The sequence below is a fragment of the Budorcas taxicolor genome, chromosome 8, assembly GCF_023091745.1.
Source record: "Budorcas taxicolor isolate Tak-1 chromosome 8, Takin1.1, whole genome shotgun sequence".
NCBI classification, from domain to species: Eukaryota; Metazoa; Chordata; class Mammalia; order Artiodactyla; family Bovidae; genus Budorcas; species Budorcas taxicolor.
In genome coordinates this window covers 43,733,243-43,757,283 of record NC_068917.1, presented here as the reverse complement: position 1 = coordinate 43,757,283, position 24,041 = coordinate 43,733,243, and the positions used below count along the sequence as shown (strand labels likewise).

The 24,041-nt window shown below is 42.0% G+C and overlaps 1 protein-coding gene across 6 annotated transcripts in view; it reads right to left on the bottom strand.

Annotated features, from left to right (window-relative positions):
* Window positions 1-768: 768 nt before the first annotated feature.
* Window positions 769-24,041, bottom strand: part of GLIS3 (GLIS family zinc finger 3) — a 493,388-nt gene continuing 470,115 nt past the window's right edge. For all 6 annotated transcript variants that reach the window (XM_052644747.1, XM_052644745.1, XM_052644746.1 and 3 more), the window contains 2 exons: window positions 5,972-6,154; window positions 769-5,093 (listed from right to left, as the gene is read on the bottom strand). In XM_052644747.1, coding sequence (XP_052500707.1) covers window positions 4,957-5,093; window positions 5,972-6,154 — 320 coding nt within the window. In that variant the 3' untranslated portion in view covers window positions 769-4,956. The remainder of the gene's footprint in view (window positions 5,094-5,971; window positions 6,155-24,041) is intronic.

Genomic DNA, 24,041 nt, shown 5'->3' with positions numbered 1-24,041 from the left:
AGGGTATGTGTATCTTTAACTACCAGTTAATGCCACGCTGTCCTCCTAAAAGATTGGATCAAATCACCTTCTCACCAGCTGCCTCCCTTCAGGGAGCAGACACTCGCTGTGTCTTGTCAGTCAGCACTATTTCCACCTCCAAACCCTGAACCACGTGAGTTTGCTGCCTGCTCCCCCAGCACCTTGAAGAGCCAGGTGCCTGGGAGCCATCATCCCTTCGGCTTTGTATCTCCCGTTAAGAGAATTTTCAAGTCTTAAAATTTCTGTGAGAAAACTATCAATTTTCTAAGAATGATCCTTGAGATAATGTGATGTCTTTTAGAGTCCCGTGCTTGGCTCACCGGTCAGTCAGATGTGCGAGCCTCCTGACCACTCCTTCCCCCTTTCCCGTCTCCTGTGGATGGGAGGTAGGGAGAGAAGCTCATCACAGCCAGAGGGACAGGCAGCGCCCCCCAAGGCTGCAGATCAGACAGGACAAGGAATCAGGGGGAAACGACAACTTCCCCTTTCTCCTTCAGGAAATCAGAGGACTTACAGATTAGGAAGCTGATACTCGTGTCTTTCTTGGCAGGGTTTTAGGACAACTGGGAAGAAAGGGCCCACTCCAACGGCCATCACCTGGACGACCACGCACTAGAGGCATTTCTGAGTCACGACGTAGCACTATATTGAAAAGACAAACAAACCCGAAACACCAGCACACATTTATCCAGTTTTTGAAGCAGATTAATAGAATAACCAATAAAACATGTATAAAAGCTTTAATTAAATCTGATGAAATAAAACTTCATGTTTTATTTATGGACACTCCCAACATGTAAAGGATTCAGAGACACATTCATTTTTACTGCCATTTCGTCCTCATATCTATAATTAAATCCAGGCTGCAGCTCTGGCCCAAAGCGATGCGGCATTTTAAAGCTGGCCTTGGACACTCCCTCCCCCATCCCCATCTGCTTTTAATTATAATTACCGACCCAATATGAGGGAAGCGGATGGTAAAAACTAAACAAAATAAAACAAACAAACAAACAAAAAATGGTTGCTGCCATTGTGTTTTAAAACAACTTGCTGAAGGAGGATTTCAGGCAGGTGGGTGCATCCTCTATTTCCAGTTTTATTATGTACCAAGTGCACAATCCCTTCATTTTACTTTTGACATAAAAAAAGGACTTCATGAAACGAGACAAAATAACTTATGATTATATGAAACATAACTGTGACAAATCACAAAACTATACATATTAATAGAAAAAAGTGTACCTAATTCTTTAAAAGATTTATGACAATAAGCACCAGATGTGCCCCTAGAGTAAAATCAGCCCCATATCCAGTATGATATATGCAGTTCATTTCTCTACGTGAGTGTATATAACTATGTACAAGAGTCTGTGTGATTTATGGAAAACAGATTTCCACTTTTTCCCCCCAAAGTGCTTTATGTCAGCAACATTACACAGGATGCTCTGCTGTCTGTACAAAATAAATCTCCTCTTTTTTACACTTGCCATCTCTCCAATGAGTGGTTCTTTTTTTTTTTTTTTTTTCGCTTTACTCATTGCAAAGAAAAAAATTGTAACCGCAGAAATTCCACACCACCAACAAAAAGTGCTGTTAAAAACACTGCTTTAAAATGACGTGGTCAAAACAGTCAAATAAAATACCAAATAATTAAATTGGACATTTATAACCACTATTCCCCAAATTCAAGGCAACTGGGAAGCAAGGTTCTTGAAGATGGGGTTGAACACTTACCTCTGTTCTAGTATGCTAATGTGCTTGACAGCTGCTAATTTAAAAACAACAGAGTAACACCAAAGCTCTGGTTCATCAGTGGAAACTTTGCTGTGATTGACTGATGACCTTTCATCCATTTTAGAATCACCTAAATAATTTGGGGGGTGACATGGGTAATGGGAGACATCTTACACAGGAATAGAATATTTAATATTTAACACTAATATCAGAGGCTAAATTACAACTTACATTTTGATGCAGTCCCTTTAGGGAGTTAAGACAATGCAGCAAGTAAAATATCTCTAGGCATGCTGATTTTTTTTTTTTTAATGTAATAGGATAATTGGCTTTGGGCTGTGTGTATTTTCCCGAACATCAGCTTCTTTTTTTTTTTAAAGGGGAATGACAATTTCTGTTCAGATGTTTATGAAAATGGTTATATATCAAGAGTAAAAAGACCAGAAAATGGAAGGGAATGATCTTTTGAAGTTTCCACTTTTACTGTTACAAACATAATGATGGAAACATATATAAATCTTGTGCAATGTGAAAGCAAGCAAGGAACAAATTTTAAGGTCAGGTGAGATCCTGGAATCTAAGGCCAGAACCTGTCACCCAGAAGGAAACTGGAAGTGGCATGTCCTGGGGTCCTGAGCTCAAACCTGTAGCCAAGGGGAAACACGAGATGGGGGAGGGAATAGGAGGGGCGCTCGGCCTTGCAGATGGTCCTGGGCCTGCTTCTGCTAATTCCTGCCAGGGAAGGAGGCCCTGCAGGTGCAGCTGCCACCTGGCACCCTTGGGCTGCCTTGGGCCTCAGTGAGGCCAACGGGGAGACTACAGACGCCCAGGAGCGCCTCCTCCAGCCAGAGCATCTGGGGTTCTTCTGGCTTTATCCTCCTTCCCTGTTTCCACGGCAGATTACAGCCAGAAGCCACAAGTAGGCTGACAACACCAGCTGCAGCAACTGCCTTACCTTTCCGTCTTTTTCCTCATCACGTGAATGAAATGTGTTTTGAGTTCCCTGTAGAGGCTCCGGGGATTTACAATGAATAGATTGTCTAAGACACCAGAGCTTCCCCTTCTCTGCAGTGTGTGGCAAAGGACACGGCCCCTGTTTAGGCCCAGGTGACACAATCCACAAAGTCTGCCAGAAGGGTGGGACTCTGTGTGCGTCTGAGAGCTCACTTGGAAAGAAAAGTCTGACGTGCGTCCTTTCGTAAAGCAGAGCAGATTTTTGTAAATTGAATAACTTGTCTCTTTCGCAGACACGGATGTCTGCATGATGGCTCTTCTCAGATCAGAGCCCACTAGCCAGAGAAATGAGACTGACTGAGAGCACTGTAGAAACGGACCCTGCACTTGGCTCTTTATTAGCCTGATTATACCGCATGTGAGAATGAAGTCCTGAATCAGGCAGAACACTACCGACTGTGCAGCAGACTGGAAGGACACGTCTGTCAGGATACAAACTGTCACCAGATCCTAAGTCTGACACCAAGCTGTTTAATCGTCTTGTTGGAGATTGTAATTATCCCAGTTTGACAAATAGCATTGTTTCATTTTTCTTCAGAGAACATTTTTAAAGAAAGAGAAAAGAAATCATGAGATGTGATAGTACTGGGATGTCAGAATTTACCAGGTTTCGGGGGATTTGGCAATTTTTATAGCCTATGTCATTGGACTTGGGACCTTTTTAATTGCTTGGTAAAGGTGTCACAGAAGACAGTGGAGCCTGGAGAGCTATAGTCCACAGGGCCACAAGGAGTCGGGCACGACTTAGCGACAAAACAACAGCAACGAAAAGGTGTCACAGAAAATGACTTCCTATCCAGGTGTGAGATCAAATGGCCAAGAGCTCTGTGAAAATTCTAGGCACTCAAAACAGAGTTTCAGACAAAGCGGTTGCTTCTTTTTGGCCACCTTTCCAGAACTGTCTCCTCTACCTGCCCTAGGCCAGACCCTGCTCAGAGCTGGTGGGCAGGCAATGGCAGGTGGTGGGTATGTCTGAACTACAGTCAAAAAAAAAAAAAAAAAAAAAAGAGAGCAATGAAGAGAGAGGAGAAGGGCAAGGGAGCAACAGAGAGAGTGGTGAGGGGAGACTCTAACAGAGGGAGCAGAGGCTGTGCAAAGGAACTGGACATTGGGCTCCTCCAGGTTGGTTTTCTGAGAGAACCCAGGACCACACCTCCATGTGTCCCTGCTCTCACAGCTTTTAGCAGGCTCTGGGCAGAGCACCAGAGTGGAGGCCATGGGTTAACCAGTCAAGAGAAATTTTCCTTTGAATAAAGTCCTCAAGGTGGAGTCACTGAACAGTCAACACACGAGGGTCTCTGTGGTAGCACTGGGAAGAGGGTGGCCAACCCCATGTCCCTCAGGTAGCCTTTGCAGAACATTCCTGGTGCACACAGGAGCTACTAGGAGGGGCCAAGCCAAGCCACAGCAGAGGCCAGACGTATGCAGCTGGGGTGATTAAAATAATTATTTCCATCCAAAGAACAGACCTCTAAATACTTTTTTCCTTTAAAAGTACATGTAAATAACAAGGCTTTAAAATCAAAGGACTAGGGTAGGTTGCAGGAATACAAAACAAGTTGTCAAGCTTTTCAGGGGGCTGTACTTCACAGAACCCTCTCATTTTGCTTTTGGAAAAACACTGAAAAGCAATTGGTTAGCATGGAAGTACCCAGGAGGAGAGAGGCAGCCAGCTCCCTGGATGCCAGGCTGGTGCTGGGAAACTGGGGCTCCTCCAAGAGCCAAGCCCACGCTGGGCTTGGATGTGGATTTCCCTTGTTGCGCCTGGCTCATGGGTGAGGCAATTCACTGTGCTGGCAATCTGGGTTGTCCATCCTTATTTGGAGTTTTCAGCAAGGGTGATCTCCAAATTAAATTTACACATGCACATCATCTCACTGGTGTCCCTTGAAGGTTGACAATTGGGAAGTAACAGATATTCAGTAGTGAGACTCCGAATTCCCTTTGAAAAGACAGTCCTGCTGGTCACTGGCAAATCCAGAGGGGAAAAGGATCAGCTGCAAACACACCTACAAAACCCAGCTCTGACCATCCAGCCCTGCTCTCCAAAGACACATCTGTGATGTGGCATATTGAGTTGATTTGCTTGACATCCTTTTTCTTAGGGTCTGCGAAAGTATAAGCACAAAAGGTGACAAGGAACAAAAATATTCTGGATGCCAGCAGCCGTGGAGGCTGGGGGAGATTTTAGCCTTCAGTATAGACAGAGGAGAGCTGGCTAGGACAGCGGTCCACGGCACTGATCTGTAAGAATGTGGCATCTTCAGGTCCACTGCGAAGAGTCTCCCCAAAGAGGCTGGAGGAACCCGAAGGCAAATCATACACTGGAAAAGAAAGAGTGCACAGATCAACTGATGCTTCATCATACTTGCTGGGCATGCAGGGAGCAAATGTGGACTGGGGAGGCAACAGTGCCGGGCAAGGCCTTTCAGCGGGTCCCATCCTCAGGCCCCTTAGGTGGAGAAGTGGCTGAATGTGCAGGCAAACGGCTAAAATAGGATTTGCACAAAAGATGGGCTGAGTAGCAATGAAAGTAAAATTTCATAGGGAAGAGTGAGGATGGCCTCAAAAAGGAGGTGATATAAAAGTTGAGTCATTTAAGAATGGATGGGATTATCATAGATGGGGAGGTAAAGAAAGAACATTCTAGGAGGAGGAAATAGGGAGCAAAGACAGAGAGTTGGGTATGTGGGGCCAAGTGTGTTGGCAAAGCTCAGGTGCAGAGCAGGTAGGGAGACAGATAAGGAAGAAACATGAGATAGGAGGGTAGGTCCAGGGAGTTTGATCAGGCTCAACTCCTGGGGACTATGCATGCCTTGCTGCAGACAGTCAACTTTATTCTCTAGGGCAACTAGAAACTACTGAATGTATCTGAACAGGAAAGTATCTTATGTTTGGAAGGCAATGGTTACAGGTAGCACAGAGAGCGGAACAGGAAAGTTAAGGAGTTGACGCAAGGAAACTTGTTGGAAGGCTGTTGCTTAAGTCTGGGAGAAACATGATGGCACCTGAGTGAGGGTGGTGGAAGTGGGGTTGCAGGAAGCTGGAGGGGGGATGGAGAGGAAGACATTTCTCAGGTGGACTAAACAGGATTTGATGCAGTTGTGTGCTAAGTCAAGTCTAATCCAGGCTGGTCATGAGAAACCCACCTGATCTCACCTGCTAGTCTGCCCGAGTGTCTAAGTCACAGATACCAACATACCGGTAATGCCCGAGTGAGTTGAGAAGGCTCTGTGGAAAACATCAAAGCCAGCCTGGCCCATGGATGTGGGGACCAGACAGTCCTCGAAGGAAGGCATCACACTGCAGGAACTGCTAGGTGGCATGGTTCTTTGAGAGTCAGGGTAATTCGGGGGGCAGAATGTCTGTAGTTGCCCATAAAATCCTGAAATTCAAGACAAAAGTAGGGATAGATTTATGAACAGGCCATATCCACTGTAGAAAACAAAATAATATTCTTTATAACTAATAAGTAGTATACTTTTTATAGAACCAAGAGAAAATTCCCTATAAGGTTTAGGAGAAAGATTAAATTCATGTTAGCAGTGTGTGTGTGTCTGTGTGTGTGTGTGTATGTGTATGTGTGCACACACACGTGCTCAGTTGCTTCAGTCCTGTCTGACTCTTTGTGACCCCATGGATTATGGCCCACTAGGATCCTCTGTCCATGGGGATTTTCCTGGCAAGAATACTGGAGTGGGTTGGCATGCCCTCCTCCAGGGGATCTTCCTGGCCCAGAGATCAAACCCACGTCTCCTGTGTCTCCTGCACTGGCATGTAGGTTCTTTACCGCTCAGCCACCAGGGAAGATCCATGTTAGCAGTAAAGACTAGGAAAAAACAAGAATATTCTATGTCAAGGCAGGAGAAAAAAGAAAGGAAAACTACTGGCTTTTTCCTCTTTGACGCCCTAAGGCCTCTGCATGGACTCAGCAGACAGATGGGCAAAGGACCTAAACAGACCACGCACATACTCATATAATTTATCAACTAATATGATCAGATGGTAAAGACTCGGCCTGAAATGCAGGAGACCTAGGTTCGATCCCTGGCTTGGGAAGATCCCCTGGAGAAGGGAATGGCTACCCACTCCAATATTCTTGCCTGGAGAATTCTATGGACAGAAGAGCCTGGTAGGTTACAGTCCATGGAGTCACAAAGAGTCAGACATGGCTGAGCAACTAATACAGACACATGGTCAAACTGACAATTCTTTAGTCAGTGAAGAAATAAAAATCAAGACAATGATATAATACCATCTTCTACCTATCACATTAGCAAAGATTTCTGAGGCTCATTCTTGGTGCCGGACTGAGACTGGTGGCCAAGGCACCTGTGTGTAGTGTGCAGACCCTGCAAAGGAGTATAGGCTTCTGAAAATCACTTGACAACTTGGCTTGGGAACCCCAAAGCGTCCTCTTGGACAGGGGAATTTCACTTTCAAGGATGTATCCTAAAAGTATATATTTTGAAAAATAGAAGTCTTGCACAGACACAGTTATCACAGCGCTCGCTGTCATAACAGAAAACGGAGGAGTCAAACTAGCCAATCATGAGAGAGTGGTGGAGAAAAGACAGGTATATTTACCTAACGGGAATGTTAAATAGCCATGAAAACAATATTTACACGGAGTTGGTTTTTTTTTTTTTTTTTTTTGTACCGTTCATGAGAAATTTCAGATAAACAAGTGGATTTAGAAAAGGCAGAAGAACCAGAGATCGAATTGCCAACATCTGTTGGATCATAGAGGAAGCAGGGAATTCCAAAAAAAAATCTACTTCTCCTTCATTGACTACGTTAAAGACTTAGACTGTATGGATCACAAAAAAGTGTGGAAAATTCTTAAAGAAATGGGAATATTAGACCACCTCACCTGTCTCCTGAGAAACCTGTATGTAGATCAAGAAGCACCAGTTAGAATCAGACAAGGAACAATGTACTGGTTCAAAATTAGGGAAGTACTACCTCAAGGTTGTATATCGTCTCCCTGCTTATCCAACTTATATGCAGAGTAATGCCAGGATGCAAAATGCCAGGATGGATGAAGCACAAGTTGGAATCTAGATTACCAGGAGAAATATCAATAACCTCAGATACGCAGGTAATAATACTACCCTAACGGCAGAAAGCAAAGAGGAACTAAAGAGCCCCTGGATAAAAGTGAAAGGGGAGAGCGAAAAAGCTGGCTTAAAAAACTCAACATTCAGAAAACTAAGATCTGGTCCCATCACTTCATGGCAAATAGGTGGGGGAAAAGTCGAAACAGTGACAGATTTTATTTTTCTTGGGCTCCAAATTCATTGCAAATGGTGAACTTAAAAGATGCTTGCTCCGTGGAAGAAAAGTTATGACAAAGCTAGACAGCATATTAAAAAGCAGAGACATTACTCGGCCAACAAAGGTCCATATAGTCAAAGCTATGGTTTTTTCCAGTAGTCATGTATGGATGTGAGAGTTGGACTATAAAAAAAGCTGAGCTCCGAATTGATGCTTTTGAACTGTGGTGTTGGAGAAGACTCTTGAGAGTCCCTTGGACTGCAAGGAGATCAAACCAATCAATCCTGCAGGAAATCAACCCTGAAAATTCATTGGAAGGACTGATGATGGAACTGAAGCTCCAATACTTCGGCCACCTGATGTGAAGAGCAGACTCACTGGAAAAGACCCTGATGCTGGGAAAGAGTGACAGCAGGAGGAGAAGGGGGCGACAGAGATGTTTGGATGGCATCGTCAACTCAATGGACGTGAGTTTGAGCAAACTCTGGGAGATAGTGAAGGAAAGGGGAGGCTGGCCTGCTGTAGTCCATGGGGTCACAAAGAGTTGGATATGACTGAGGGATTGAACAACAACAAATGTATATAGGCAGATTGCAAGGCCACATTTCTCTAGTTGTCTTTGGGGGACTCTCTTTGGCTTTTTATTTTTCTGAATTTTAATAGAAAAAAAAATCAGAAAAATATAAAGCCAAAGAAAGTGGTGATGAATAAGTAGTCTGAAGCTAGTCAGATTTCCTGGGTTCAAATCCTAGTTTGACTCCTTATCAACTGTGTAGTCTTGGTAAATTATTGAGCCTCTCGGTGTTTCTGCTTTCTAAACTGTAAAATGGGATTAAAACTAGTACCGTATCTCATTGTCTAACTCAATGAAACTAAGCCATGCCCTGTGGGGCCACCCAAGACGGGTGGGCATGGTGGAGAGATCTGACACAATGTGGTCCACTGGAGAAGGGAATGGCAAACCATTTCGGTATTCTTGCCTTGAGAACCGCATGAACAGTATGAAAAGGCAAAATGATAGGATACTGAAAGAGGAACTCCCCAGCTCAGTAGGTGCCCAATATGCTACTGGAGATCAGTGGAGAAATAACTCCAGAAAGAATGAAGGGATGGAGCCAAAGCAAAAACAATACCCAGCTGTGGATGTGACTGGTGATAGAAACAAGGTCCAATGCTGTAACGGGCAATATTGCATAGGAACCTGGAATGTCAGGTCCATGAATCAGGGCAAATTTGAAGTGGTCAAACAGGAGATGGCAAGAGTGAACATCGACATTCTAGAAATCAGCTAACTAAAATGGACTAAAATGAATGAATTTAACTCTGATGACCATTATATCTACTACTGCAAGCAGGAATCCCACAGAAGAAACGGAGTAGCCATCATGGTCAACAAAAGAGTCTGAAATGCAGTACTTGGATGCAATCTCAAAAATGACAGAATGATCTCTGTTTGTTTCCAAGGCAAACCATTCAATATCACAGTAATCCAAGTCTATGCCCCAACCAGTAATGCTGAAGAAGCTGAAGTGGAACGGTTCTATGAAGACCTACAGGACCTTTTAGAACTAACACCCAAAAATGATGTCCTTTTCATTATAGGGGACTGGAATGCAAAAGTAGGAAGTCAAGAAACACCTGGAGTAACAGGCAAATTTGGCTTGGGATACAGAATGAACCAGGGCAAAGACTAATAGAGTTTTGCCATGAAAATGCACTGGTCATAGCAAATACCCTCTTCCAACAACACAAGTGAAGACTCTACACGTGGACATCACCAGATGGTCAACACAGAAATCAGATTGATTATATTCTTTGCAGCCAAAGATGGAGAAGCTCTATACAGTCAACAAATACAAGACCAAGAGCTGACTGTGGCTCAGATCATGAACTCCTTATTGCCAAATTCAGACTGAAATTGCAGAACGTAGGGAAAACCGCTAGACCATTCAGGTATGACCTAAATCAAATCCCTTATGATTATGCAGTGGAAGTGAGAAATAGATTTAAGGGACTAGATCTGATAGATAGAGTGCTTGATGAACTATGGACGGAGGTTCGTGACATTGTACAGGAGACAGGGATCAAGATCATCCCCATGGACAAGAAATGCAAAAAAGCAAAATGGCTGTCTGGGGAGGACTTACAAATAGCTGTGAAAAGAAGAGAAGCGAAAAGCAAAGGAGAAAAGGAAAGATATAAGCATCTGAATGAAGAGTTCCAAAGAACAGCAAGAAGAGATAAGAAAGCCTTCCTTAGCAATCAATGCAAAGAAATAGAGGAAAACAACAGAATGGGAAAGACTAGAGATCTCTTCAAGAAAATTAGAGACACCAAGGGAACATTTCATGCAAAGATGGACTCGATAAAGGACAGAAATGTTCTGGACCTAACAGAAGCAGAAGATATTAAGAAGAGGTGGCAAGAATACACAGAAGAACTCTACAAAAAAGATCTTCACGACCAAGATAACCACGATGATGTGCTCACTCACCTAGAGCCAGACATTCTGGAATGTGAAGTCAAATGGGCCTTAGAAAGCATCACTAAGAACAAAGCTAGTGGAGGTGATGGAATTCCAGTTGAGCTGTTTCAAATCCTGAAAGATGATGCTGTGAAAGGGCTGCACTCAATATGCCAGCAAATTTGGAAAACTCAGCAGTGGCCACAGGACTGAAAAAGGTCAGTTTTCATTCCAATCCCAAAGAAAGGCAATGCCACAGAATGCTCAAACTACCACACAATCGCACTCATCTCACACGCTAGTAAAGTAATGCTCAAAATTCTCCAAGCCAGGCTTCAGCAGTACGTGAACTGTAAACTTCCAGATGTTCAAGCTGGGTTTGGAAAAGGCAGAGGAACCAGAGATCAAATTGCCAACATCCACTGGATCATCAAAAAAGCAAGAGAGTTTCAGAAAAACATCTATTTCTGCTTTATTGACTATGCCAAAGCCTTTGACTGTGTGGATCACAGTAAACTGTGGAAAATTCTGAAAGAGATGGGAAAACCAGACCACCTGATCTGCCTCTTGAGAAACCTATATGCAGGTCAGGAAGCAACAGTTAGAACCGGACGTGGAACAACAGACTGGTTCCAAATCGGAAAAGGAGTACATCAAGGCTGTATATTGTCACCCTGCTTATTTAACTTATATGCAGAGTACATCATGAGAAACGCTGGGCTGGAAGAAGCACAAACTGGAATCAAGATTGCCGGGAGAAAGATCAATAAACTCAGATATGCAGATGACACCACCCTTATGGCAGAAAGTGAAGAGGAACTAAAAAGCCTCTTGATGAAAGGGAAAGAGGAGAGTGAAAAAGTTGGCTTAAAGCTCACCATTCAGAAAAGGAAGATCATGGCATCTGGTCCCATCACTTCATGGGAAATAGATGGGGAAACAGTCGAAACAGTGTCAGACTTTATTTTTGGGGGCTCCAAAATCACTGCAGATGGTGACTGCAGCCATGAAATTAAAGACACTTACTCCTTGGAAGGAAAGTTATGATCAACCTAGATAGCATATTGAAAAGCAGAGATATTACTTTGCCAACAAAGGTCCGTCTAGTCAAGGCTATGGTTTTTCCAGTGGTCATGTATGGATGTGAGAGTTGGACTGTGAAGAAAGCCAAGTGCCAAAGAATTGATGCTTTTGAACTGTGGTGTTGGAGAAGACTCTTGAGAGTCCTTGGACTGCGAGGAGATCCAACCAGTCCATTCTGAAGGAGATCAGCCCTGGGATTTCTTTGGAGGGAATGATGCTGAAGCTGAAACTCTAGTACTTTGGCCACCTTATGCGAAGAGTTGACTCATTGGAAAAGACTCTGATGTTGGGAGGGATTGGGGGCAGGAGGAGAAGGGGACAACAGAGGATGAGATGGCTGGATGGCATCACTGACTCGACGGACGTGAGTTTGAGTGAACTCCGGGAGTTGGTGATGGACACGGAGGCCTGGCGTGCTGTGATTCATGGGGTCGCAAAGAGTCGGACACGACTGAGCGACTAAACTGAACTGAACTGATATCTCACTGAGTTATTATAATGAAGATTAAATTAAGATTTGCCTGTTATACAATATAATCTGCGAACTGCTGCTGCTGCTAAGTCGCTTCAGTCGTGTCCGACTCTGTGCAACCCCATAGATGGCAGCCCACCAGGTTCCCCCATCCCTAGGATTCTCTAGGCAAGAATACTGGAGTGGGTTGCCATTTCCTTCTCCAATGCATGCATGAAAGTGAAAAGTCAAAGTGAAGTCAGTCATGTCCGACTCTTTGCGACCCCATGGACTGCAGCCTACCAGGCTCTTCTGTCCATGGGATTTTCTGGGCAAGAGTACTGGAGTGGGGTGCCATTGCCTTCTCCAATCTGAGAACTAATTATAAAATTAATATTAATATATTTAACAGTATAATTTATATATGTTCGCTATATAAGAAAAAAGTAAAATTATGTCACAATAATGTAGCTCTCAAAATTTTTATTAAGAGAAATTAAAATTTCCAAAAGGCAACAAGTAATCCTTCAACAATAACCAAATATAAGAACAGAAAGACAGTGGGTAAGTCTGTCACTTCCAGTTCTCAGGTGGAATCCTCTGGAACATTTTTGGCCCTTGGGACCTGTGCTACATACCTCTTCCCTGTGTTGGTTCCTAGATCTTGTACTAATCGATACACATTCTGATTTCTTCACTCTCCCCAGTGCAAGCTCAAAAGAGCAACAAGCTTGAGTGGCTGAAAGACCTGGGATGTACTGTTTCAAAGTTTGGGAGGTCCTTGAATTGATCCTCACAGTGGGTACCCCATGGCCAGGCACATATAATAACAGCTTCCCCATTATGAGGAAAAATTACCATGAACCATCAAAGTCAGTTTATTAGAATGTAATGTCTATTCACTGAACAAAATAGGCAATATTTGCTATTTATATCCCTATGCTGGCTCTGTTCAAATCTGTAACCCATAAACACCTTGATAGCATTCCTCAGTGTAATATTAACCTTCCAGGAAGAGAAGACATTTTTCACTAAACTCCCACAACTCCCCAAATAGGGACATTAATCATTCAGGTATGTCAGGGACATTGATAGAGACTTTCACTGCCCTTTTGTGAAAACCAATTCATTTTTTCTTCCCTGTCTTCTCCCTGCTTCAAAGACAGTATGATTTCAATCTACATGAGTGTTGCGATGTGCTGGACTATGAAAATTTGTGATACAGTGAAATATACCCAGTAAAGTTAATTATTAATAGCAAACCCAACATTGGCCTTCCCTGGTGGCTCAAACATTAAAGAATCTGCCTGAAGAATTCCATGGACAGAGGAGCCTGGAAGGCTACAGTCCTTCCAGGACTGGAGTCACAAAGAGCTGGACATGACTGAGCAACTAACACTTTCACTTTCACTTTTTCAAATCCAACATTCTGGGCTCCACCTCCAAGTTTCCCCAGCCAGTCTGGATCTGAGTGAGAGGGCAGAGTGAACTACAATTCCTGTCTGTGGGTGTCTTGGCTGACACGAGAAACAGTCAAAACCAGAATGGCCCCACAAGCATGTTTTATCACTCTCACAGCCAACTCACAGAAAGAAAATCCTCTTTATGAAATCCCTCCCTTCAAGAAGCCAGTAACTAACGTTGCCAAACACACTGGTGTGGTTGAGTGTGGTCACTCAAATCAAAGAGCTTTAACATAGCCTCTTCCCACTGCTATTTCCATAAAACTAACAAAATTTTTAAAAATTCCATTAGGATCTTGCCACACACACAACTCAGAGAAAACCTAACTCATTTGCTGGTGAATGGCTCCTGTATTTCAGCTGCTGAATTTCATGTAGTAAGTTTGGAAGGAATACTACCTGGAGGACCCAGAGCAAAATGAGGCAAGATGTTACATTTTGTGGGCATAAAACATGAGTGATGGCAAGGTCAACCAGTCAGTCAGCGAATGATGTTATCAGTACTGGTCAAGAGGCTTTTAGAGAGACCAAAGAAATAAAAGGTAATACTGTGTCCTTGAGGATGGATAATACAGTTCGAACAAGAACATATACACTTAGAATAGCATAAGAAGGCACACGTATGTTTATGTTGGCAATAAATCCTAGTCCTCACATTTCGTTAGAAAATCACCCCTCCCCCATTTTAGAAGTTATTTTAACCCAAGGATGGAGGGGGAGGGGGAATTTGCAGATAAACTGACTTTACTGAAGTTGTAGCTCCTGAGGATCAAGGTCATTCATCTTCTTGTTAATTCTGAGAAGTCTTTTTTTTTCCCCCTTCTAAAAACAGGCTTGTTTTCTAATTATAAAAATATTCTGAATTAACTGTATCAACTAGAAAATATAGAGACATATATACAAAGAAAATAAAAATTATCTTTATTTCCAAGATTCGGATATAACCAGATACATACATACAAAACTGGAATATTATATATATTGTTTTGCATCCTGTTTTCTCCCTTAATAGTATCTATGAGCTAACATAGTATTCAAATTCATTCTTAAAAACCCCTCCTTCGTTGTCACATGGGGTCACTGACAGCTCTATGATGATAGATTAGATTGGGAGTTCCTGGTCACTCTTGCTGCCTAATGATGATAAAGCAGCCCATGAAGCTGGGTGTGGATTTTCTTCCCAGCATGGAAGGGAAGTGGAGGAAGTCAGTGAAGAAAAGGAATCACATGACCAAATATGATAATGAAAGGGTATTCCCTAGGGCAACACTAAGGGAACATTGTGTGTTGATGGAAATGATCTATATCTCACTGCCCAATACAGTAGCTGCAGAACTACAGAGTGTTTGAAATGTGGCCAGTCAACTGAGGAACCAACTTGTACATTTTATTTAGTTATAATTAATTAAAATTCATATGGCCATTCATGCCTTGTAGCTACTGTACTGGATAGCATAACTCTAGGGCAAACTGCACTCTCAGGTTTAACAGACTTTGTTTGAGGAATGTTTCTGATTAAATTCTTAGAGAAAAAAAACATATGATCCACCAAGAGCTTAAATAAAAGCCAGATAATGATTCTTAGACTCCTGGTCTTCAGGATAGGAAGTATATTAGAGCTTTATTACATTGATCTTTTCCTTACAAATTTATACTTTAGTCATCGTGGAAGGAACCAGAGTATAAATACTTCAACGAATAAATAATGGTCACCCAGCTCCCAACCCTCATGAGGGCTGATGAGCATTGTTCTAAGTTAAACTTCTAGGGCATTTCAGCTCTCCTGCAAAAATCACTTTCCTTCCTGGAAGGAAGAGAAGGAAAAGGAAACATATCACCCACTTTCTGCAGACTATCGGCCTAGCTCACTATGTGTGTGGGAGGCAACAACATAGGTGGGTCTCCAATTTCACTACCAGTTGAGGCTGGAATAAAGTGCCAAGGCTTTCAGTACCGAGGCTCTATCTTACACTCACAGATGGAGAAGAATACCACCAGCCCAAACTTTGTCAAGGTGCTATGTCCACAGCTGTGCCCCTAGTGGGTTTGTTTATATAGCAGATAGTTTTGTAAAACAAACTCTTCTCCTTTATGGTGAGGCTGAGAACGACCACCAAACTCTAGGTGCCAGGAAAAGATGGACAACATTTAGAAGACTGAATCTTCTCTGCTGTAGGTTCTGCCCGACCTTGATGCCAACTTGCATACAGCCCACGTGTGGAGTCCATCACAGGTATCAGGAAAGGGGACTCAGAACTAATTTCTCAACCAGAGTGTGGCCTGATCAGGCTGGGAAGAACCCTTTGTGAAGCTCCTTGGAAAGGATGCTGAGAGCAGTTGCTTCCTGACACCCCTCAGTATCTTCAGATGGGAAAGCCCTTCAACTCCTCTGTGATCAGAGAGTGTCATTTCAAGCATCCAAGCCAAACACTGTTGTTTTCAGATGGTGCCCAAATCTCAAGAGTCATCTGTGCACTTGACCTTTCAGAAGAAACACTGACTAAGAGTCTGTACTTTTGCAACTGTATATTTGTAGAATGGGGCATTCACAGTATCTCTTCATAAGGCAACTGCAAAGGTTAAAGAGGATTAAGGGATGATCCATGTAAAGAGCTGAGCATGTGTCTGGCATAGAGCACTCTACAAATATTACTTTTCACTTCTCTTCCCTATTCTTTTAACACAAACATCTCAACTTCTATTCTTTTGTTTACTTGACAACTACATTCTAAGCACTTACTCAAGTCTGGAGACACACTGGTAAATAAAACATACCTCATGCCTTTTTGGAGTTTATGTTTTAGTGAGAAAGAAAGATAAACATATAAATGAGAAATCAAATAATATAATTTAAGATTATACATGAACAATAAAAAGGATTTTCCTTAAGGAATATACAAAGATGCAACTCTTTCCTCTAGACTGCATTCAAGATAGGAAGAGGAAAAAAGCTCAAATAAGAAAGAAGCTTGGCAAGATGAGAAGGCAACCCTCAGAATGGAAGAAAATAATTGGGATGAAACAAATGACAAAGGGTTAAACTCCATAATATACAAGCAGATCATGTAGCTCAATACCAGAAAAACAAACAACCCAACCAAATATGGGCAGAAGACCTAAACGGACATTTCTCCAAAGAAAACATACAGAGGCTAATAAACACAGGGAAAGAAGCTCAACACTACTTGTTATTCAGTTCAGTCGCTCAGTAATGTCTGACTCTTTGAGACACCATGGACTGTAGCACGCCAGGCTTCCCTGTCCATCACCAACTCCTGGAGCTTGCTCAAACTCATTTCCATTGAGTCAGTGATGCCATCCAACCATCTCATTTTCTGTCGCCCCCTTCCCCTCCTGCCTTCAATCATTCCCAGCATCAGGGTCTTTTCCAATGAGTTAGTTCTTTGCATCAAGTGGCTGAAGTACTGGAGCTTCAGCTTCAGCATCAGTCCTTCCAATGAATATTCAGGACTGATTTCCTTTAGGATGGACTGGCTTGATCTCCTTGCAGTCCAAGGGACTCTCAAGCATCTTTTCCAGTACCACAGTTCAAAAGTGTCAGTTCTTCAGCTCTCAGTCTCTTGATGGTCCAACTCTCACATCTATACATGATTACTGGAAAAACCATAGCTTTGACTAAATGGACCTTTGTTGGAAAAGTGAGATCTCTGCTTTTCAATAGACTGTCTAGCTTCGTCAGAGCTTTACTTCCAAGGAGCAAGTGTCTTTTAATTTCATGGCTGCAGTCACCATCCACAGTGATTTTGGAGCCCGAGAAAATGAAATCTGACGCTGTTTCCACTTTTTCCTCATCTATTTGCCATGAAGTGATAAGACCAGGTGCCATAATCTTTGTTTTTTGAATGTTGAGTGTTAAGCCAGATTTTTTACTCTCCTTTTTCACCTTCATCAAGAGGCTCTTTAGTTCCTCTTCACTTTCTGCCATTAAAGTAGTATCATCCACGTATCTGAGGTTACTGATATTTCTCCTGGCAATCTTGATTCCAGCTTGTGAGTCATCCAGCCCAGTATTTTGTATGATGTACCCTGCACAGAAGCTAAATAAGCAGGGTGACAATATACAGCCTTGAGGTATTCCTTTCTCTATTTTGAACCAGTCCATCATTCCATATCCAGTTCTAACTGTTGCTTCCTGTCCTGCATATAAGTTTCTCCAGAGGCAGGTCAGGTGGTTTGGTATTCCCATCTCTTGAATTTTCCACAGTTTGTCATGATCCATACAGTCAAAGGCTTTAGCATAGTTAATGAAGCAGAAATATATGTTTTTTAATAATTCCCTTGCTTTTTCTATGATCCAGTAGATATTGGCAATTTGATCTCTAGTTCTTCTGCCTTTTCTAAATCCAGCTTGTACATTCGGAAGTTCTTGGTTCACATATTGCTGAAGCCTAGCTTGAAGGATTTTGAGCATAATCTTGCAAGCATGTGAAGTAAGTGCAACTGTACAATAATTTGAGTATTCTTTGGCATTGCCCTTCTTTGGGATTGTAATGAAAACTGATCTTTTGCAGTCATGTGGCCATTGCTGAGTTTTCCAAATTTGCTGGCATATTGAGTGCAGCACTTTAACAGCACCATCTTTTAGGATTTGAAATAGCTCAGCTGGAATTTCATCACCTCCACTAGCTTTGTTCGTAGTGAATCTTCTTAAGGCCCAGTTGACTTCATGCTCCAGGATGTCTGGCTCTAGGTGAGTGACCACACCATCTGGTTATCTGGGTCATTAAGATCGTTTTTGTACAGTTCTTCTGAATGTTCTTAAAGTCCCAGGGTCAGGGACACAGAAGAGGTATGACCCACTCCCCTTGGCTACGCTAATTTCTCCTTCTCCAACATTATTACAGCTCTTTCTGCATTCCATCCTCCTCTCTGGTGACCCCTGCACACCCCACTTTGAATACCTTCTGTAACCCATGATATGAATCAATGAGAAGAAAAGAGGAAAATTAGATAAGTCTCTGGTAAAGCTCTTAAAGGCCATAAGAGTATGATCTCTGGCATCACAGCTTCTCAGCATGATTTCATGCTCTCCTACTTTACTCAGAGAAAGGCCCAGTGAATTACACACTTACTACTCACACGGTATGATTTTTAAAACTTTCAAAAATTCCTTCTTAGGCAGTCTCTGATATACCTGTCTTGTAAGTAGGTAACTCAAACAAATGTTCTCATTTCATAGACAAAGAGATGGAATTTGAATCACTTGTCTTTATAACCAATGCTTTTATCTATATAATGCTATGCAAATAAGAGAAAAGTGGAAAATTCATACAATCACTTTAATATTTGTGAACATCCAGTTATTTGGGATTACTCATGGATCTAGTCTTTGTCTTCAAACAAATGGGGGGTAGATACTTTTCTACTGAGTTCAGAGCTTTCTCATCCGTCGTCTCCTTGCTTTGGGCATTTTCATAGACATTTTGGTTAATGTTACACCGATCCTCCCCACCCAGAGAATTCTTTCAAAAGGAAGGAAAGGAACTACTATTTATTTGTTCTCAGACAGGTATCGTTTTAGGTGTTTTACATAGAAAATCTTCATTCTTACAACTTTGTAAAAAAATGAAATATAGTTGATTATAATATTCTTTTAATATCAAGTATACAGAAAAGTGACTCAAATATATCTATATAATTGATAACTGATCATGGAAATAACAACAAAGATTTACTGTCTAGCACAAGGAACTATACTCAATATCTTGTAATAACTGATAATGGTTATTATCACACACATACAGGTTATACACACACACATACAGGTTATTTTCCATTATCAGTTATTACAAGATACTGAGTATAGTTCTTTGTGCTAGACAGTAAATTTTCATTGTTCATCTATCTTATGTTTATCGGTTGATATCTGTTAATCCCATATTCCTAATTTATCCATCTCCCCACAACCTTTCCCTTTGGTGACCATAAATATGTTTTCTATGTCTGTGAGTCTGTTTGTATTTTTTATATAGATTAATTTGTATTATTTTTTAGATTCTACAGTTAAGTGATATCATATAATACATCTTTCTCTGCCTGACTTACTTCACTAAGTATAATATTCTCTAGATTCATCCATGTTGCTGCAATTGGCAACACTTCAATCTCTTTTTACTTATAATAACTTCTGAATTATGTAGTACTGCCCCCAGTTTATAGACAAGGAAACACAAAAGTTCAAATAACTTTTCCAATTCCTCATAGCTACCAAGTTTCAGAACAAGGACTCAAATTCTAATCTGTTTGGTAACATAGTTCATAGAGATAACACGGTTTAAGCTTACAGACAAATCAGTTTAAACAAAATCTGGCCATTTTTGTTGAGGTCCCTCACTACTAGATCATGGGCAAAGTTACTTGGGTCAACACTTCATAGAGTACAAACATTTTCATTAGGGAGAAAGAATTGAATTCATTAATAAAATTGATGAAATTATCTAAACACTGAAAAATTTAAAAAACCCTGAAGAGTAGAAACAGACATTTCAGAAATTTCTTTTGGCTAGTTTCCTGATTTAGTCACTATTTTATTTCTATCCCTTACATGAACAATTTGGATTTGGTTTCAAAGCCTGGATTACCCATTAACCAACTATGTGTCTTTGCATAAATTATTTTCCTTCTTGAGCCTTATTTTCATTTAAAATAATATCTATCTTATAGGGTTGCAGAAAACATTATACATGAGAGCATTTATAAAAGCATCCAGTGCATTCCCCAGCATGCAGCAGGCCCTCAATAAACAGTAGCAATTATCTCACCGTGAAATAAGCTTAGAAGTATTTATAGATTCTGTATAATGCACATGTAATTCTTAAACAATTCTTCTCACATACCCCACCACCTTTAGGTATAAAATGATGCTTCTCTTAAAAATGAAGCCCCCCTAGTCCAGTTGCCATTTTTCACCTTGGTCCCTGCTCTTGGCCAACAACCTCAGCCAGGTCTTCATGTAGTTAGAACTCTCTGAAGCTTCCCCCTGGGAGTGATGGAGAAACTGACTCTTCATTTTAATACAGAGTCTATAAATGGGGAAGCTATAGGAACAGCTCACAGACTGTGTTAGGAAGACAGATTTTTCTTCGGGCTGAGAACTAAACCAGCTTGCAAAAGCACTTGAGCTATTTAAGACTGACATTTAAGCAACTACTGTACTCAGGAGAGGGAAAATAATGGAAATAATAACCCTTAACATTCCATTTGGGCACGTTCCTATTGAAGGAACGAGGTTACAGTGGTTGGAAAGCTGACCAGTGGAGCAATCGCCTGGTCCCCTAGCCCCCTGTCAGATGGGTGGCAGCAAGAGGGCATCAAGTTAGACAAATCCACCTGGTTCCAAGAAGTGGGGCCATTTTCATCCATAGCTTCTACCACTACCCCGCAGGCCACAGGGAGATGCTTCTGCACCCTCCGGTGCTCTCCTCTGCTCCTGAGCCTTACAGCATCTCACCTGGTTTGCAGCAAGCTGCTAACAGAATGTATTACTGTGAGCCAACCACACTCTTGCCCTCTGAGTTGTATACTTGGGGTAGGGGGAAGAGGAAGATGGTCTGCTATTGATTCTGCAAAAGTTCAAATAAGGGGATGAGGGTGGGCAGAACATGTTGCTGAAAGGAACAAAAAGGAAATGGGAGAAAGCAGAGTGAGAAGAAAGGCATGCATAAAACCTTCTTGGTTAAAAGATGTAACCGATTTTCATTTAAATATCTTCAAACCAACCAAAACCCTAATGTGTGGTAGCCTATGGCTTCCAAATTCTCAAAATGATAAGCTGCCAAAATAAACTAATTGCAATGTGTCTCAGTAATTGCCGTGTGTTTATATATACAGTTACAGTAAAATGGTTCAGTGAATCCTGATGGTGACAATGCACATACGGCAAATAAACAGAAACTCTCTAAACCAGAAGATCTGAAGACTCTTAAGATGAATATGAAAGCCAGCTTTGCCATTTATTGGCTATGTGGCCTTGAGGAAAACAGCCTCTCTGAGCCTTTGAGTCCCTATTGATTGAAGGGAGAAAATAATACTATTGCGGCAGCACAGTCTTCACAGTAGGGAGGGGAAGGACAGGGAATAAATGGAAAGAGATTCAGTGCCCAGTTGTACTCCATCATCCGTCTAATGACTCAAAAATTCAGGATACATATGAAGCTCAGAATGAAGAATGGAGGACCAGCACATCCTGTTCTGGTGAGTGTATGAAGTAAACACTTTGGTCACTGGTCAAGTCTGAAAAGAATGAGTTGGGAATTTCTCTATGAGAGAGGGTCACTCTATTACCGGTGTATATATCCCTCCTAGGTGACCACAAGGATCAAACGAAATAATAAGTGTGGGACTATTTTGCAAACAGTAAAACACATTGAAAATTCCAGCTCGTTCTGTCTCATTATAAGCTTGGTGTTACTTATCATCCTACCTTCTCTGAGTACAAAGGTAAATTTGCCCTCAATTGATTCAAGCTATGTTGCATAAAGTTCACAAACAACCCTTTGACTCAGGAGTAGTTGAGTCTAAAACAGAACAAGGAAAGTATGGCAAAGAATGAAGATTTAATTGTATCTTCCCTTGTCCTTCCAAGCAAGCTTTGCTGAAAGAAAGGTCTGGCAGAGAAGAGGACTCCAGATGGAGATTAAAAGGGACATTAACATGAAATGCTGCACCCTCGCCTGAGAGCCACCCTAGCTCTCTACAGTGTTCAGGTTGTCCTGCATTTACAGGACTTTCCCCAGAAGGTAGAGGGAGAAAGAAGATGCAAAGTATTTCCTCAGGCACTGGCCAATTGCTTCCTTTGGATTATCTCTCATTGGGAACCATGGTGAGGGGTCACTGAGTCCTACACTTAGGGTCTAGGCCTGTGATTCTTAAACTGGAAGCCACAGCATCAGCTCCATCTGGGCTCTATAGTAAGCTAAGCTCTAAGAACATCTTTAGATGATTTTCAATCTTTGGTAAGTTTTCCAAATGAAATACCAATAGAAAAAAACAGAACAGCTCTGATTTCATTTGGAATGCAGAAGGAGAGCTCTTCCAGTGGTCATCTTTTCCCACTAGGCTGACCCCCAGCCCCTTCTGCTGGATTCCAGGGGCTCTTGGGGATGAAGTGATAATGGCTGTCCCAGAGTGACTCTGAACTACAGAAGGCTCAAAATGACCTCTGTCCCCACCCCAGTGCCATTCTCTCACATGTAAGTTTTTGGGCAAGGTGAAATCATGAGACCTCATTTGAGTGACTCAGAAGTCGTGGTCTTACTGATGGTCCCACACTGATCTTGTGGCCTAGACTTCTGATGTCTAGCCGTAACCAAGCTCCCACATTATATCCGTTCCACTAACTAGGTGATTTCTTATTTCCCCAAATCCAAGTTTATGACTACAGTTTTCCAGGATCCTAATCTCTATGGGTGGGCACCATCTCACACTTGTATCGATAGCTTGCTTATTTCTCCTACTGAACTTCTGCCTCACAGCTAAGTCCCTGTTACACACTGTTAAGCTGCCCCAAAAGCTACTGTCTAGAATATTACATTGAGATGAAGTCTGGACTTGAAGTAAAAGAAATCTATGTAGGTGGGTTTGACAGGCAGAGAAGGCTTTGCATTTATAAAACTGTATCCCCAAATTCCTGTCACTTCCTTCCATCTGGCCACAAGGAAATTTGCCTTTTCATCTTGACAGACCTTTTGGACACTGACTACTAATGTGAACAACCAAATTTATGATCTGCCATCCTCTGCTCCACCCCTCCAGCTGGATAGTCTTCTCACTGCCACCTGGGGCCCGGGGGGGTGGGGGGGGTCACACTCCAATGAGTATGTCTAGTCTGCAGGGTCTTTCCTTTCCTGCTTACTCTCATCCCACTGAATACCAAACTCTTAATTTTTAAGTATCTAATAGGCATCTCAGTTGTGCCAAGTGCTAGAGGGATTAAATAGATGACATGAATTCTTGCCTACATATGGGTCATGAGGAACATTCTCTCATGGTTGAGTTCAAAGGCTTTGCTTGCTAAGAATCATCCCTTAGGTATGAGCTCTGGGCAGGCAGGGATTTTTGTCCATTTTCTCTGTTGATGTAGCTTTAACACACCGAACAGGACCCGGCACATAACAGAAGCTGAATGTTTGAGAATAAGTGTATGAATGAACGATCCTACAAGAAGAGCCTTTGCTGAAGATACGGATGGTAAGAGGAACCATGGCTGAGCTCAAAGATTTTGATCTGTGAACCGGTACACAATAGCCTATCAGGAGTTTCAGAAAAACATAAAGATACTTTCCTTTCTAATGGAGAAGGAAATGGCAACCCACTCCAGTACTCTTGCCTGGAAAATTCCATGGACTAAAGGAGCCTGGTAGGCTGCCATCCATGGGGTTGCAAAGAGTCGGACATGACTGAGTGACCTCACTTCACTTCACTTCCCTTTCTAACACTGAAATTTTTCTTTTAATTGAGGGAGAAACAAAAATGATAGAAATACATCTGGCTCTATCAAGGTGACCTGGAGAAT